We start from the raw sequence: 15,671 nt of genomic DNA on the forward strand, positions 1-15,671 counted from the left end.
AACAGATGAACTATTACAATGTTTATTGGTTCTAAATTAGAAACTACTTCAACCAATACGGGAAATTTAATTAACAAATAAAATTTCAAAATCATGTTGTTCATTCTAGGAATCAAACTTGTTGAAATAATTTTCCAGAAATTACAAACATTTCCCCTAAAATCCTCGTTGTATACGAAGTATTTCGATAAGTTTGAAGAGCAGTGAAAACAGAGGTTGGAAACTAAATTTAATCGCAACCAGAAATACAAAATTTGTTAGTCATAAGTTAGTTGTATAATAAATAATTTCAAAATCCTCTCTAAATGAGAATATATTTACTCTATTTATGTACTCACGCATTGCTTTTATAGTATTGCGATAATAACCCTCATAAATTTATTTTCCAATTCTACAAGTGGATGTTTTGATCAGTGTCTATAAATCAATGGAAATGGAAATGCAATTGCTGCTACAAAATGTAGAAAATAAAACTCCTCTATGTATCTTGATCATACATTGTGTTCTCCATGTTTTTTTTTCGACTATTATGACACGAAATATCAATTTGTCTGTTTTTCCTGAGCTCGGATGGAAAAAAATTGAGACAAGCTATAAAAATACGTAAATATAATGTAATCCGCTTTAAAACCGTCGGCGGCATCTGATGTCAATATTACTGATCATCTCTAAACATCTAAATCCTCGAAATATGACTGAAATACAGTGCCAGGGCGGTTTAACCTCAACAAGAGTTTTATTTTCCAGATTATATCATTTTTCTCGTCTCTTTTTCATTTCCCATTAGCTTTTACGTGAACTGTTGTCATATGTAGTGACCAATCCAACGTAGGTCTACAAGGAAAGCGTTTTCCCGAATATTCTGATAAATAATTCGACATTTTCTGTAGATAGTCCGGGAGCGGGCAATGTTGCTGTGTGCAATCATAGTGCCACGGATGAAACAGTATGTATTTTATGTATTTTCAGCCGCTTCATCACAGTATATGTCAAAAACGTGGCCAATGTTCATGCCCATTCCGCGAGCAGAAAAAACACACATCAAGCATTGTCTTATTTACTGCTACTTACGAGTGGAAACCGGAGAAAACTGAATTTTGATGTTAAAATTGAATTCCTTTATTTAATTTATTATCAATGCCAAAATTTTGTTGTCGATCTTTTTTTTTAACCTGCGTGTGGCACGTGGTGATCGAGGCTTGTCGCTAAGCACTGCAGCGTTGAGAAAGCGCTTGATTGTCAATTGCGATAAGTGTCATACGCCGAACCTACACTAATATCTAAGTGTACCAATTTGTAGAGTAAGGTTCGAAGAACAAACACGATTTTTTAATTCTTAAAAATGTTCACTTGGTTAGAAGTTATTAACATCGAAAGTTAGTAAAAACGTCGATTTATAAATTTTTAATTACGAATTATGCGGAAAAATGACAGAAGACTTTATCTTCTTACTATGGGCTATATTTGCATAAAAATATTGACTCAACCGAAAAAGCCTTGGGTTCGTAATTTGTATAAACAATTGCCATTTGTACAAAACGTACTAGTTTTTCGCAAAAACGCCGGGCATATTTGGATTCAGCGATTGTTTTTTCCTTGGACCTATAATTTCACAGGGCAGCATTGACCGCTCCCGGACTAAGACGGTTTATTGAATTGTATGTTTTTAGATCAAGTTTCGAAGTTGATTGATTGAATAGTTGATCCCGATTTTCCAAATATAGATTCCCATTTTTAAAATTGATAATTTCCATCAATGGCCAATACATGGAAGAGCGTCACTTACTGAGAAATTAATTCTCTTAAAATTATGAGACATTACATTTTGCTGAATTGGACCATATTGTTCCCTCTTCATCGCCTTCATGTTCTCAAAGTGTCTTCTTCTATCGAAGGCTAGAAATCATCAATGGAATTCGATGACTGCTGCTCTGGAGAGGTAGTTTGATAAACAATTCAACTGTCTCCCCATATTATAAAGCTGACAGTTGTTTCCAAATCTTCATGTTCTCAAAGTGTCTTCTTCTATCGAAGGCTGGAAATCATCAATGCAATTCGATAAATGCTGCTCTGGAGAGGTAGTTTGATGAACAATTCAACTGTCTTCCCATATTATGAAGCTGACAGTCTTTTCCAAATCTTCATGTTCTCAAAGTGACTTCTTCTATCGCAGGCTGGAAATCATCAATGCAATTCGATGACTGCTGCTCTGGAGAGGTAGTTTGATGAACAATTCAACTGTCTTCCCATATTGTGAAGCTGACAGTCTTTTCCAAATCTTCATGTTCTCAAAGTGACTTCTTCTATAGAAGGCTGGAAATCATCAATGGAATTCGATGACTGCTGCTCTGGAGAGGTAGTTTGATAAACAATTCAACTGTCTTCCCATATTGTGAAGCTGACAGTCTTTTCCAAATCTTCATGTTCTCAAAGTGACTTCTTCTATCGAAGGCTGGAAATCATCAATGGAATTCGATGACTGCTGCTCTGGAGAGGTAGTTTGATAAACTATTCAACTGTCTACCCATATTGTGAAGCTGACAGTCTTTTCCAAATCTTCATGTTCTCAAAGTGACTTCTTCTATCGAAGGCTGGAAATCATCAATGGAATTCGATGACTGCTGCTCTGGAGAGGAGGTAGTTTGATAGACAATTCAACTGTCTTCCCATATTCTGAAGCTGACAGTCTTTTCCAAATCTTCATGTTCTCAATGTGTCTTCTTCTATCGAAGGCTGGAAATCATCAATGCAATTCGATAACTGCTGCTCTGGAGAGGTAGTTTGATGAACAATTCAACTGTCTTCCCATATTATGAAGCTGACAGTCTTTTCCAAATCTTCATGTTCTCAAAGTGACTTCTTCTATCACAGGCTGGAAATCATCAATGCAATTCGATGACTGCTGCTCTGGAGAGGTAGTTTGATAAACAATTCAACTGTCTTCCCATATTCTGAAGCTGACAGTCTTTTCCAAATCTTCATATTCTCAAAGTGTCTTCTTCTATTGAAGGCTAGAAATCATCAATGGAATTCGATGACTGCTGCTCTGGAGAGGTAGTTTGATAAAAAATTCAACTGTCTTCCCATATTGTGAAGCTGATAGTCTTTTCCAAATCTTCATGTTCTCAATGTGTCTTCTTCTATCGAAGGCTGGAAATCATCAATGCAATTCGATAACTGCTGCTCTGGAGAGGTAGTTTGATGAACAATTCAACTGTCTTCCCATATTATGAAGCTGACAGTCTTTTCCAAATCTTCATGTTCTCAAAGTGACTTCTTCTATCGAAGGCTGGAAATCATCAATGCAATTCGATGACTGCTGCTCTGGAGAGGTAGTTTGATAAACTATTCAACTGTCTTCCCATATTATGAAGCTTACAATGATTCAACATGAAGGTTATCACAATAGAACTTGAGAGAATATGGATGAGATGAAATAGTTGTCTTTATGTATGAACCTTCACGGATTTTATTTGTGAGATCATTGTCTAAATTTGGAAAATGACTATCGATTAATAGAAACTATCAGTACATATAGTGTATTTTCAAAAAGCAGAAAAAAATATTTGAATCTTTTTTATCACGAAATGTTCCCCAGAAAGTGACATTTAGAGATTGTACTACAAATTAAATACAGCGGAAGCTTGATTTTTTGAGTAGCTCAAGAAATTCTATTTTTAAATATTTTTATTGTATTATTTTATAGTAATTAGGTTCAACTTTGTCCTATAAAGAATATTAGGTTCCTAATTGAAAACATATCGACACATCTACTCTGGAACTTTCATATACAGCTCAACACACACGAAAATCGTGATTTTTACTGACAACTTTTTCAATTTCACATTAAAAAAATTATACAAAGAAATTGTAGGAAATCTTAGTCTCCATAATATTAGATGAAGGAAAATTTTAATCTTTTCAATTGTAAAACAAGTTGAAAACATGTTTATTTATTAGGAAAAATTGATCAAAATACAGAAACAAATTTTCGAATTGTAGAGGGCTAGAAATCATTGTTTCAAACTATAATTTCGATGTAAAATATACATTTTTTTACAAGCAAAAAGACTAAACTGAAATCATTTTATCATATTCAAGTAAAATTATAAATATATAGAATTAAATATCCAGACGACTATGATTTTAAAAGAGAGAAGAAAATCCCCTGGCAATAGATCGAAACCATGTAAATTATACGATCTACTCGTTTATATATTGTGAGGTAAAAAATGATTTGCATATCAATTTTCATCCTCGACTTTTCAATTTTGCCATATACGCTTTAAATTTATGCATTTAATTAAATTTCAAAATTTGCTTCCGCGTTTATATAAACCAATAAATAATCTGTATACAATATTTGTAAAGAGAAAAGACCTGGATGTGCTCCTAAGATATGAAAATGAACAGGAAACATCTGTAACGATCTCATATTTCATTGGTATTCGCGAAAAATGATAGCTTGATTACACAAGACGAGGTTGCGGGTTGTGGATATTGAATTGAATTTTATTTTCATAATTTCGAGCTTTATCGATTCATTTTGATATAGGTTAGTAACCGAACTTGAGGGTTTTCCACCCCAGAAGGGAATATATGAGAATTATTCTTCTTAGTTATCCTCTCGACGTTGTTTTTGTTCCATTGTGAGGAATGTCTGCTGATCTCCGATCATCCAATAACTCTTTGTGGATTCTCTTCAACATTGCAGGAGTCGTCACCTCATTTGATCAGCATCTTCATCCAGAGTAGAATCCAGTTTAGGTATCACAGTCTCTGTAACACCAAAAACGGGATCAGATAGCGAAAGACAATGTCCTCTAATGTGCTGGTGCATTCTGAATGAGAAAATAATGTCACATGGCAACCATTGTTAAACTCCTGTTAAAATTCTGTCCATCATAACCGTCCGAATAAAATCTTATCTTACTATGAGGAGATAAATAAAGACTTTTTTGGCGATGTAAAACTGCTGAGGCAACTTCTTTTGAGCCCTTATCAAATTCATACTCAATCCAGGTGCAGATAAATATGTTACCTTTTTGATATTGGTCTTTTGAGGAACCTTTTGACTACAGTTTGGTTGTTAGTGTACAGTTGGTTTTTGGATTTTGAACTTTCAGGCTCACTCAATTTTTTTGACACTCAAAATATTTGAAAAGAATTGTTTGGCTTTCAGAATTTGGAATCTTTCTACAATTTGAAGCTAATTGTGTTTATTATTATCCTTTTCTTTTTTAATTTCTTCAGCCAGGGAGCTGCAACGCAAGCAAATATCAGAAGCAGGCTATAATAATGTACATTAAAATATTTCAATTTTCCCATAAATATTCTGTCAACCCTTTTTTTGCATTGCTAGGTTAGGTTAGGTTTCATTGGATTAGGTTGGTGATATTTTCCAATTTTATACTCATGCAATGAATTAAACATAAAAACTACTTATTTCAAAGTTTTGGGAAGTTAGTATTTTTCAATTTTGTTCTCCATATTTAAGAATATCTAAATACTTATGGCAAACGAGTTTGTAACTAAAAATTTCCCCTCAATGTTAAAGCAACCTAACCAGGTAACTGAAAATCATCAGAAGCTTCAATTTCACATAGATAAATAGTGTTCTGTGCATTAGACCCTTCTTAGTTTCATTCTTGTAGTGGAGATACTTATGTTATGACGTTAATCAGCAAAGTTTAGAAAATCAGAAATCATTTCTGTATACGTACTGTTTATAAAACATTGTAGTTGTGCTTATAAAACATTGTAGCTGCACAATAAATTATTAGCCGAAGAATTTACATACAATGTAGGAAATATGCTTGACGGTATAATAATTGTATGTTTTATTAAAATATTCATTTCTGTAGTCAGAATTTTACGGACACAACGAAATGAAAAACTTATGGAACTTTTATATTAGTAATAAAAAAGCTGATACCTTTTTCTAAGAAGACAAGTATGTGGAATGAGAAAATTACGTCATAGATTGAACCACTGATTTTGAATAATTAATTTGATTGAACCTAATTTACTTCAGAACTGAATATCCAAACAAAAAACTTCAGCAGTTGAGAGACACCACAAAATGAAATATTTCCAAAATAATGAGGTTGATAATATTCAGAATATGGATTCATAAGTATTATTATTCTGACAAGTTTTAGTCTAGTCAGTGGAAGCATTTTCTCACTAAAAGATTAAGTTATAAGCAAAAAGCCGCAGCAATTTGGAGGAACTACAGAATGACATCAATATTTCTTGAATCATGAGATTGACAATATTCGGAATATGGATATACGAGTCTTATCATTCTGACAAATATTAGCCTAGTCGGTGGAGGCAATTTCTCCCATCAAAATATACCAATTGATTTGACAAAACAGAGGTCTATCGATTTCCCAAAGTAAAAAAAAATTCGAAAATCATTTTGATTTCAGTATGTGATTAAGATAGGGGGGAATAAAAAATACCACGTTGTAGAAAAAGTTTTTTTTGATGAGAAATATGTTGAACAATTTTTTGTAAAAGCTAAAGTTTTCTAAAAAAAATTCGTGAATCTGTCAAGTCGTCTTTTAAGGCAATCAAGTAAGAAATATCTCTTATAGACGCCAAAATTATCAATTTTCATTTCCAATTAATTATAAGCAATATAGAAAAAATCGATAAATATTGAAATTTTTTCTTCTAAAATCATATAGAATCTACATCTTCATCAATATCGATATCGGAATCTGATTTTGTACTATCAGATTCATCGTCACTTTATTCATTTGGGAGTTGGGGAAGATTTGAGTTTGTTTGAGTGTTTTAGATATACTTGAAACATTAATCTTGGTTAAAAAATTGAATTAAATCGAAAAAATTTTCGTGCGATGGTTTCTATGACTTTCTACGTGGATTGAATCAATGAACTGATCAATTAGGCTTTGAATTTGGTGATGAAGCAATATCTCGAACCAGTATATTTCGAGTTATGTGATTCAATTTTGTGTTGTTCATGTTTCTAAATGTTCTTGATTCTAGGTCTCTTCTGTTTGAAAATTCTAATAATTTTTGAAAGATAAATAAAAATTAACGTTTCGACTTTTCTTTAAGTGTTTAATAAGAAATTGAAGGACATCATTGTTCAAAAATTCAAAGTTTCTTCTTCTAAAAGCAAAAAAATTGATCGTCATTCTTTACATTATAATTATAATTTCTTTTTTCTAATTAAAGTTAATCAATATTTCATTACATATCGCTAGTAGTAAGCAAGTCGTTATTTCAATAATGAGTTGTGTCCAAACTTCCATATTAATTTAATGAAAAATTCAAATTTCAGCTTTTACTAAATGCGGGTATAATTATTTTTAGATTAGCTTGGAATGCGAAGTAATCCATCAAACAGTATAGTCGATTGAAATGATAACATTTCATTTATAAAATTTCACTTAGAGATCGAACAAATCATAAAGTAGATGAACTTTCGTCGTAATTATTAGCACTTACAAAAGCACGCCGAGACGAGCCGACCTTCACAGTTATCAATGTTTATACGAGGTTATTGTATCGCTAAGACGATTGGAACTAATACATATTCATTTACAGGGGCGATTCGAAACGTTGTGTGTCTTAAAACACCAAAGGGGAAAATTCTAAGCTGTTTATTTGGTGAATCTCAAATTGGAAGACGGATTTGATCCAGAAACTTATCCATTCGAGACGCGTCTGCCACCTTTATCTCATCAATTCCTGCCAATATGGACGAGATTTCCACTTTGAAAAACGTTACAGTATTATACGAGGTCTAGTTATTAAACGAGACTGCGCGCCTAGTGCGTTGGGTATCTAGATATCTTGTCTATGCACGTTCCAAAACACGTGTCCGTCACTATTATAATATCTGCGCAGTTGCGGTTTGAAACGAACGTGTTTTTTTCTCGTGCCGAAAACCATGTGTAAAGAAAATCTCAAATATCTCGTTAAATGAAAAAGTGCTATAAATTGTTGTAAGAGTTCTAGGGGGACAATTCTTTATCTTGTGCGCGTGTTTTTGAGTCGTGTAAGCGTTTTAGTGAGGTCCGGGAGAGCACTGAATATGACCATCACCCAGGTCGCCCTCTGACTGTTTTAACTCCAGAAACGGTGACCAAAATCAATCAAATTGTGCGTGCAGATCGTCAAATGAGCATCCAGATGATTTTCGAGGCTGTAAACGCCGATAAAGAAACGGTTAGAAAAATTTTACACGAGGAATTACACATGACAAAAGTCTGTGCGAAGCTGTTGCCAAAAAATATGACTCCTGATCAAAAGCTCTTGCGTCAACGTATCTGCTGAGATTTCCTTGAAAGGTTAAAAAAAGATCTGCTCTGAAAAGGATCCGATTTGAATCGATGGAAGCGGTAAAGCAAAAAACCTAACTGGTCTCGTTATTCAATAGCCAGATCTCGTACACATTTAAAGACCGATTTTATCTTGTCATTTCACTCACAAAATAACATCTTACTCTCAACACTCGTATCATAAATGATTGATAATAGATTTTTCTTGCGTCATAAATCTTGTCATTAGGTAATTTCGGTTTGAAACACCTTGATGAATAATGCTACTGATGCCAAGTTTTATTGTATCAAATTTCACAATTAGCAGTAGTTTTAATGAATATCTGTTTAATTAAAAATTGGTTCCAAGTACCAACACTAAATGAATGGCATATTTCAATTAAGTATGTCATGAAATTGAGAAGCTGCGCGAAACATTGGACATAAATATTCGCATATTTCATAAATTATTTATTAAAACTACAAAATATGCTTAGTTTGTCTATATCAGATAACTAAGTACTAATTTTAATGTTCGCAATAATCAAATCGTTTCGGCAATTATATTTCACGTGAAAATAGAAAATCCTATATGTGATGCGCCAGTTAGCAAATCCTTGATAATGCGTTTTATATTACTTACGTTATGCAGCCACGTGAGTTTCCTCCAGTAGGGGTTGGCAGTAACGTGGCACTCAAAGTAGACATCGTCACCTTCTTTGATGTCGTCGGCGTTGAGGGTGCTCCCCAGGCACAGCGTCACAATAGGGGGATCTGAAATACAAAACAGGATAAAGCATTGTCAACTGCACCCAGAGACTACGAAGGATAAGGTGATAGAGAGAATAAAAAACTCCCAAGATGCATAAATCATGGACGGACTTTCTTGAACTTACGTGTCGTTTGGTTCATATCTTCCACAATTTTGATTTATATTCATTTTAAAAAAATATTTATATGAATTACATTAGTATGCCACTATCGTAGCCGTATAAATAAAAAAATCCAGCAACATGTGGTGGATTGTGACAATTATTATTATATTGATATATTTCACCGTAGCGCTGCTATTTTTGGAAATCAATTTCTCATCATTACTATTTTTGATTACGATTGTTCTAATTTCTTCATTCCATATCTCGCCATATCTTGTCAACTTCATAAATATTGATAAGTTCTTGGAATGTCAATGTAATCCAGATTTGAAGTGATTAGAGGCTATAACAAAATATGTGAATATTTTCAACTGCTGCTTGTACAAATTGGATCATCATAAAAGATATTTTCTTAATCCCGTTTGAATTCTTCGAAATATCAAGGTCTAACTTATCAAGTTCAAAAATTGTTTATAGTCATTTGGAAATGAATTTTTCGATTCCAGGAAACGTTTTTATGCCTTAACAATTATCCAAACCATAATCTTTGACTTGATAGCGTTGAATACCCAGTATAAATTGTAGATTTCGATTCATGTGAACGGGAAGATGTAGATTGTTACTTGGTATTTTCCCTATTCTTTCACCAAATTTATTCTAAGTGGAACAATAAGCAAATTGTAAATACAGGTAATACCTTGTGGGATTTTTCTCTAATTTTGCAACTATCTACCGGTATCACAAAATAGATTTAGCGACGTCATATGGGGTAAAAATTTTGAGTCTACGTGTGATACTAGGTTCCAACACTGGGTTCTTAGCCAATTGATTGGGGCGAGAATGAAGTGAAATCGACCATATTCTTGACCAATGCTGCAGCTGGTCGAGATTTGCTTGTGATGCAGTTTGAGGAGGATCTCGGTGTGAAGCTAGTAAAACAGACTCATGTGTTGCAGATTATAGAAGTGGACCAAAACGCTGCCTTGGGGAGCACCTGCGTCCATTATATGAATAATTGAATATTTGTTTTGATATTTAACCATGAAAACTGACTCCTGATTTTACAAATAAGTTTGAAATGAGAGACTTTATCAGAGGCCTGACTTACATTGAAGAATATCCAAGAGCAGTATTTTTTATCTTCCAGATTTTACATGATTTTATTTATTATTCCTTGTACTTGCTCAAAAGTATTTCTCGGAATCCATGATGCTTCGGAATAACTTGGTTTTGATTTAAAATGGGTATTTTTTAAGCTTCTCTAACGGTTTAGTCAGTATTGGTAGTGAACTGATTGGTCTATAGGAAGTTACTTCTTCAGCCAATTTTCCTGTTTGATGATTATTTCAGCTAATTTCTTTCTGATTTTTAGGAGATTGATTGCGTCTTGTACTTTTTTAGTTATTAATTTTTAGGTCCTAGTTGGTAAGGACTAGTCAAATATTGATTGATATTGATTTCATGTTCATCTGTTTCTGCGGAGTTAGGTTCAAAAACATTTTGTAAGTGCTTTGCGAAGGCTATTGCCTTTTAACCAATGACCTCCAAAGCTGCGGATGGAGGAACTTGAAACTTGGGGACGATCTAATTTTTTTATAGCAATTAAATTATTAAAGTATTGTTGAATATAGTTATTTAGTTCCTGACTTGCTTTATTGAATTTGGTATCATCTGTGTCATTTGTTGTAACGTTTTCTTTTATTAACGATTTTATTTTTTAATAAGTTAGGTTAGTCTTAATGTTCAACAGAGTTGATGTTTAAGTGTTTTACCAGAAAGCTTCTTGGAATGTTCTTGTGAACTTTCCGATGTTGATGTTCAAACTTTTGTTTATTTCTGTTCTATAATTGTGAAGTGGATACCTCAACTATTATTTCTGTGCTGATACCAACTTAAAAGAAAGATCAAAGCAGGAAGTAGCTTCCACTAAGTTGGAGGAAATACCTTTCATAATACAAAAATCAAGTAGATCTGTTTTTCATTCATTTTCAACAACACTCTTTTTCAATATGTATTACATCACTGGAATATTAGCACATTTCGAGAAATCAATTTTACTAATATAAAATAAAATTTGATTGAAAAAATATTTAGAATTGAATGTTTCAAGTCTTTTCACATAAATGAGAAGCGGTTTCCATTGGATAAAACATGCTGCGTTTGAATTGATTCTAATTTACTAAAATTCAATAAAAATGTCTAGAGGAAGACTCATCAGGGATATGTCGACACCTCCCTCAGAAACTGTTCAAATTTGTGGTACGCGTCAGAAAGAAATACCAAAAAAGATTGAAAAACTTCACCTCAAAATTCAGTTTTAGACTTGGATCAGACCATCATATTATAAATGACATGAAATACAATCGAATCAGAATGAGTCTACAAGTTAAATGAGATAGGCAAAAGAATGAATTTCCAATGAAATAGGGGCGAATAAACCCTTTGTAGGAGATAAACTCCTATGTGCAATTGAAATAATAGAGAAGATCTCTGAAGAAGATAATTTCGTAATTAAAACGCCCTCTTGCGTCACTAACGGTACTAATCATTCAATTCAATATTCCTCTGTCTGGAATATCCTGATTTTTTTTTTCACAATCCATCCACTTCTGTCCAGCTCATTAATAATATTTTGATACAATTTTTATATGAAACTGACAACTATTCATTAAGTTTTTCTGAAAATACATTCTCATATATATTTGAATCTCGATGCGATTCTGAAAGACATAATACACGACTGATTGTTGGGATATTTGCAAAACTGTCGAGAATATCAAATTTATTCGCCCGCGTTCCTTTTCATACGTGCTAGGCATTTCAAAAATACCGAAAGCATAAAATTGTTGGAAGTATGTATACAGTCGACTTTATTCAAGAACTGACATCTCTCAGTTTACATCCAACTTTACCTCAACTTTCACAAAACGAAGGAAAATACGAACTACAGAAAACTCAAATCTGTTTTTTTCCAAACACAATTCCGTCGAACGCTTCTCAAAACCTGCTTATTCCTCAAGGGGCATATTGTTTATAGAAAAAAAGATACTTTGGAAGGTCGTTTGCACCATTTTGTTAAACCTTGGTTTTGAATGAATTTAACACACGATATTTTATCATTAATGATCGAAATCCTGCACAAACCTAAATGAATTGTATTGCATTTGAAAATATATCTACTCTTCACTTTATAAAACTTATCAAATTGATAAAAAAGAACTGACTACCTATTAATTTTTGATTAGAAAATGAAAACCATTGTTCTTAAAATTCCTAATAAATCGCAATAAAGTTGATATTACAAATAGAGATGATATTTTTAATGTTCACTCACAATGACAGGTCCCGAAAGAACTGTTTTTTCGGACGAATAGATACGATTGAAGAATGAGGCGCGGGCGAGTCCTGAAAACCTGTGAGATAAAACAGTGTTTGATCGTGTTAAGTACTTCATTTTTCCAGGAACCGTGTGAATGAGTTATTAATATCAATTTAAAAATGAGTGAACGATATTTCTTCATGTTATTTTGTTGTTAAAGCATAAAGTGAAGTATCCGAATTATGTTGATGGTTTTATTATTTGTAAGTGAATTGTAATTGTCATTATCAGCAGAAAAAGTCCCTGCAGTTCGAAGAAGGCAATGAACTGTGGTTTTTAGAATTTAGTAGAAATTCTGCATTCCTTAGCCGCAAATTTCCAAAACTGAGTGTATTTTCCCTTTGTTATAATTTATAAATAATCTGTCGTGTGTCTTTATTCATGAAATTTTAGAATACAATTTTCTCAGATTAAGTACGCTTTATCTACGAAATTTTTCTATGTATTTCAATGAATATCAAGAATACTTGTTTGGATTTTTTATATTTTTAAGACAATTACAAGACTAAACAAAAATTAATTATCGAATACCATTAAACTGTATGACTGAGTCGTAGTCTATTTTATAAAATTTCTCCACCACAAACCCAAAAATAAAAAGATAAATACGCATGAGAAAACAAATGTCCTTCTAAGAGCCTACTTATACACAACGTCGATTCCCCGCAAAGTTTTCGTGAAAATCTGGTGACATTGGGATTTTCTGCTTTGTGAGTATACGTTTTTCCTGACGGAAAATGTGATATAATAATTTTCTTTTTGACAACTTCGATAAACCAATTCACTTTCAACTCCATAAATTCCAGTGGAAACGATGATAAATAAAGTTACAACAAATATTTTCATCTTCAAATTCGTTACGAATAATTAATTGAAATAACTGATTAGATAAATGATAATGAAATAAAAACATTTAAATCAATATGTGGATTGTTTCACAGATAATTCTCTGGAAGGATTAATCAATTTTCGAAGAATTTGTGTCATTCCTATTGAGGTACCTCCAAAACATGTGATTTGAACTTCTTCAAGTGTTAACCTCATAAATTAAATTAAATAATAAGGAATCATTGGGTGCCAAGTAAGGTCTGTACAGTGGATGAAGCATTAATTCGATGTTTTGACTGTTCAAAAACGTTTTAGTTTGAATTGATGCTAGATATCTCGTATTGTCCAAGTGAATAATGATTCTAATACTTCAGAATTGATTTTTCACGTTACGCTAATGTAACGGTAGAGATATGTCCATTTATTCTAAAAAAACAGCCCATTATTTTCTTCCAGGTGCTTCGTGCGAACCATTTTTTTTTATGTAACTCTTCTTGAAACACTCATACAATCGACTGTTGTTTGGTTTTGGATTCACATGCATAGTTCCATAATTCGTCGCCTGTCACAATCAAACGCTTCTTGAAGCACCGCGATTAAATTTTTTCTTTGGACCAATTGACACGAGGTTTTTTTGAGCAATTGTCAAATCATTCAATGCGAACAAATCTTCTCTACAGCCAAATGTACGCACAGCATCCATGTTTTCTGATACAGCGGACTTTGGATGATCTTACCATCCATCCTGTAGCAAAATTTGACCACGATTGAATTCAGAAAACCATCGACCAAGACGGTCGCTCCATCAGCGACTTGATGGTTAAATCCACATCAAAGTTATAGAAAATGATCACATGAAAATATTCACGATTTAATTCCGTTTTTTGACCAAGAAATTTCAGTTTAGATGATAGTCAAGTTGAATGCGTATATCTGTTGTGAGATTTCTACCAAGGGAAATTTAAAGTGCTAAGAATCCACCCCAGCATGCATGAAAAAATACACCAAGCACCTAAGGCACTAGAATAAATGGATCCCTACCTCAAGCAGAATAATTATGAAGAAAAGGATCTATTAGAGGACCTGGTGATCCATAGAAGATGAGCAAGAGAAAACTTAATTATTAACCAGAAAAAAATACACAAAGCACCTCAATATCGTATGTGAAGATGTCAAGAAAATTAATAGAAAAGGAACTACATATTGGGGCTTTAGCTGAATTCCAGTATCTAGAGTGAAATTAATTTGGAAGACTTAGGAATACCTGCACATCAGATGAGGAAGTTGATGAATTACAAACTGCACCAACTACCTGCAGATCAGAGAAAAGTTTTATCACTAACAGGAGTAAGAACCAAGAATAATGAAGAAAAATGCAGGAGAGGTAATAGCTATTGAAAAACCTAATCATCTGGTGACAATAAAGCAACTAGATCCCAACCAACAAGGAAGGGAGATAAAATAGACAATATATATATATATATATATATATATATATATATATATATATATATATATATATATATATATATATATACAGGGTGATTCATTAAGAATGTCCAATCTCTGAACTGTAGATTCTAGATCTCAAATTATGATGATTCTGCTCAGCATGCCTCATGCAAATATTGCTAGTTTCCGAGATACGGGGTGTGTTCAAAGTTTAAATTTAAAATTTTGATTTTCGCAATAATTTTTTATGTTTTCACAATTTCTCTTTGTAAATTGGCAATTTTACGTTTTTTGGCATGAGGAATCATAATTTGCACTCTAATTCAACTTTGAGAATGGAAGGCGCTAGTTACACTTGTTTGTGTTAATTAAATCAAAGTAAACTTTTTTTGGGCTAAAAAATATTAAAAAGCGTTAAATTCTACAAAAAAAAGTTCAATTAATTTGAATTTCTTCATAAAACAATTTATTATTCCTCTCTTAATATCAAATAATCCTTGTTTATTATTTTTAATTACATCCGTGGCTTCTTCTATTTTCCGTCGCAGTTGTGGAAGAGAACTAATTTTTTCTTTGTAAACTAATGCCTTCATTTGCGACCAAATTGAAAAATCCAAAGGATTTAAATCAGGGCCTCTTGGTGGACAAGCAAACTCACTTCCACGACCAATCCATCAATGCGGAAACTGTTCGTTGAAGTATTGACGAACTTGTAAGTAAAGAATAATGTGGTGGTGCTGCGTCGTGCAAAATCCACATATTTTGTCTTAAAGCGAGAGGTATATCCTCTAGTAATTCGTGTGAATGAAGAAAATCTAAATAAAGAGGTCCATTTAA

The 15,671-nt window shown here is 32.8% G+C and overlaps 1 protein-coding gene across 1 annotated transcript in view; it reads right to left on the reverse strand.

Annotated features, from left to right (window-relative positions):
• The window catches only part of LOC130440591 (hemicentin-1), a 304,911-nt gene that overhangs the window by 64,784 nt on the left and 224,456 nt on the right, over window positions 1-15,671 (reverse strand). The window contains exon 7 of the mRNA XM_056773852.1: window positions 8,944-9,074. Within this exon, the coding sequence (XP_056629830.1) occupies window positions 8,944-9,074 (131 nt within the window). The remainder of the gene's footprint in view (window positions 1-8,943; window positions 9,075-15,671) is intronic.

Source organism: Diorhabda sublineata, chromosome 2 (assembly GCF_026230105.1).
Source record: "Diorhabda sublineata isolate icDioSubl1.1 chromosome 2, icDioSubl1.1, whole genome shotgun sequence".
NCBI lineage: Eukaryota > Metazoa > Arthropoda > Insecta > Coleoptera > Chrysomelidae > Diorhabda > Diorhabda sublineata.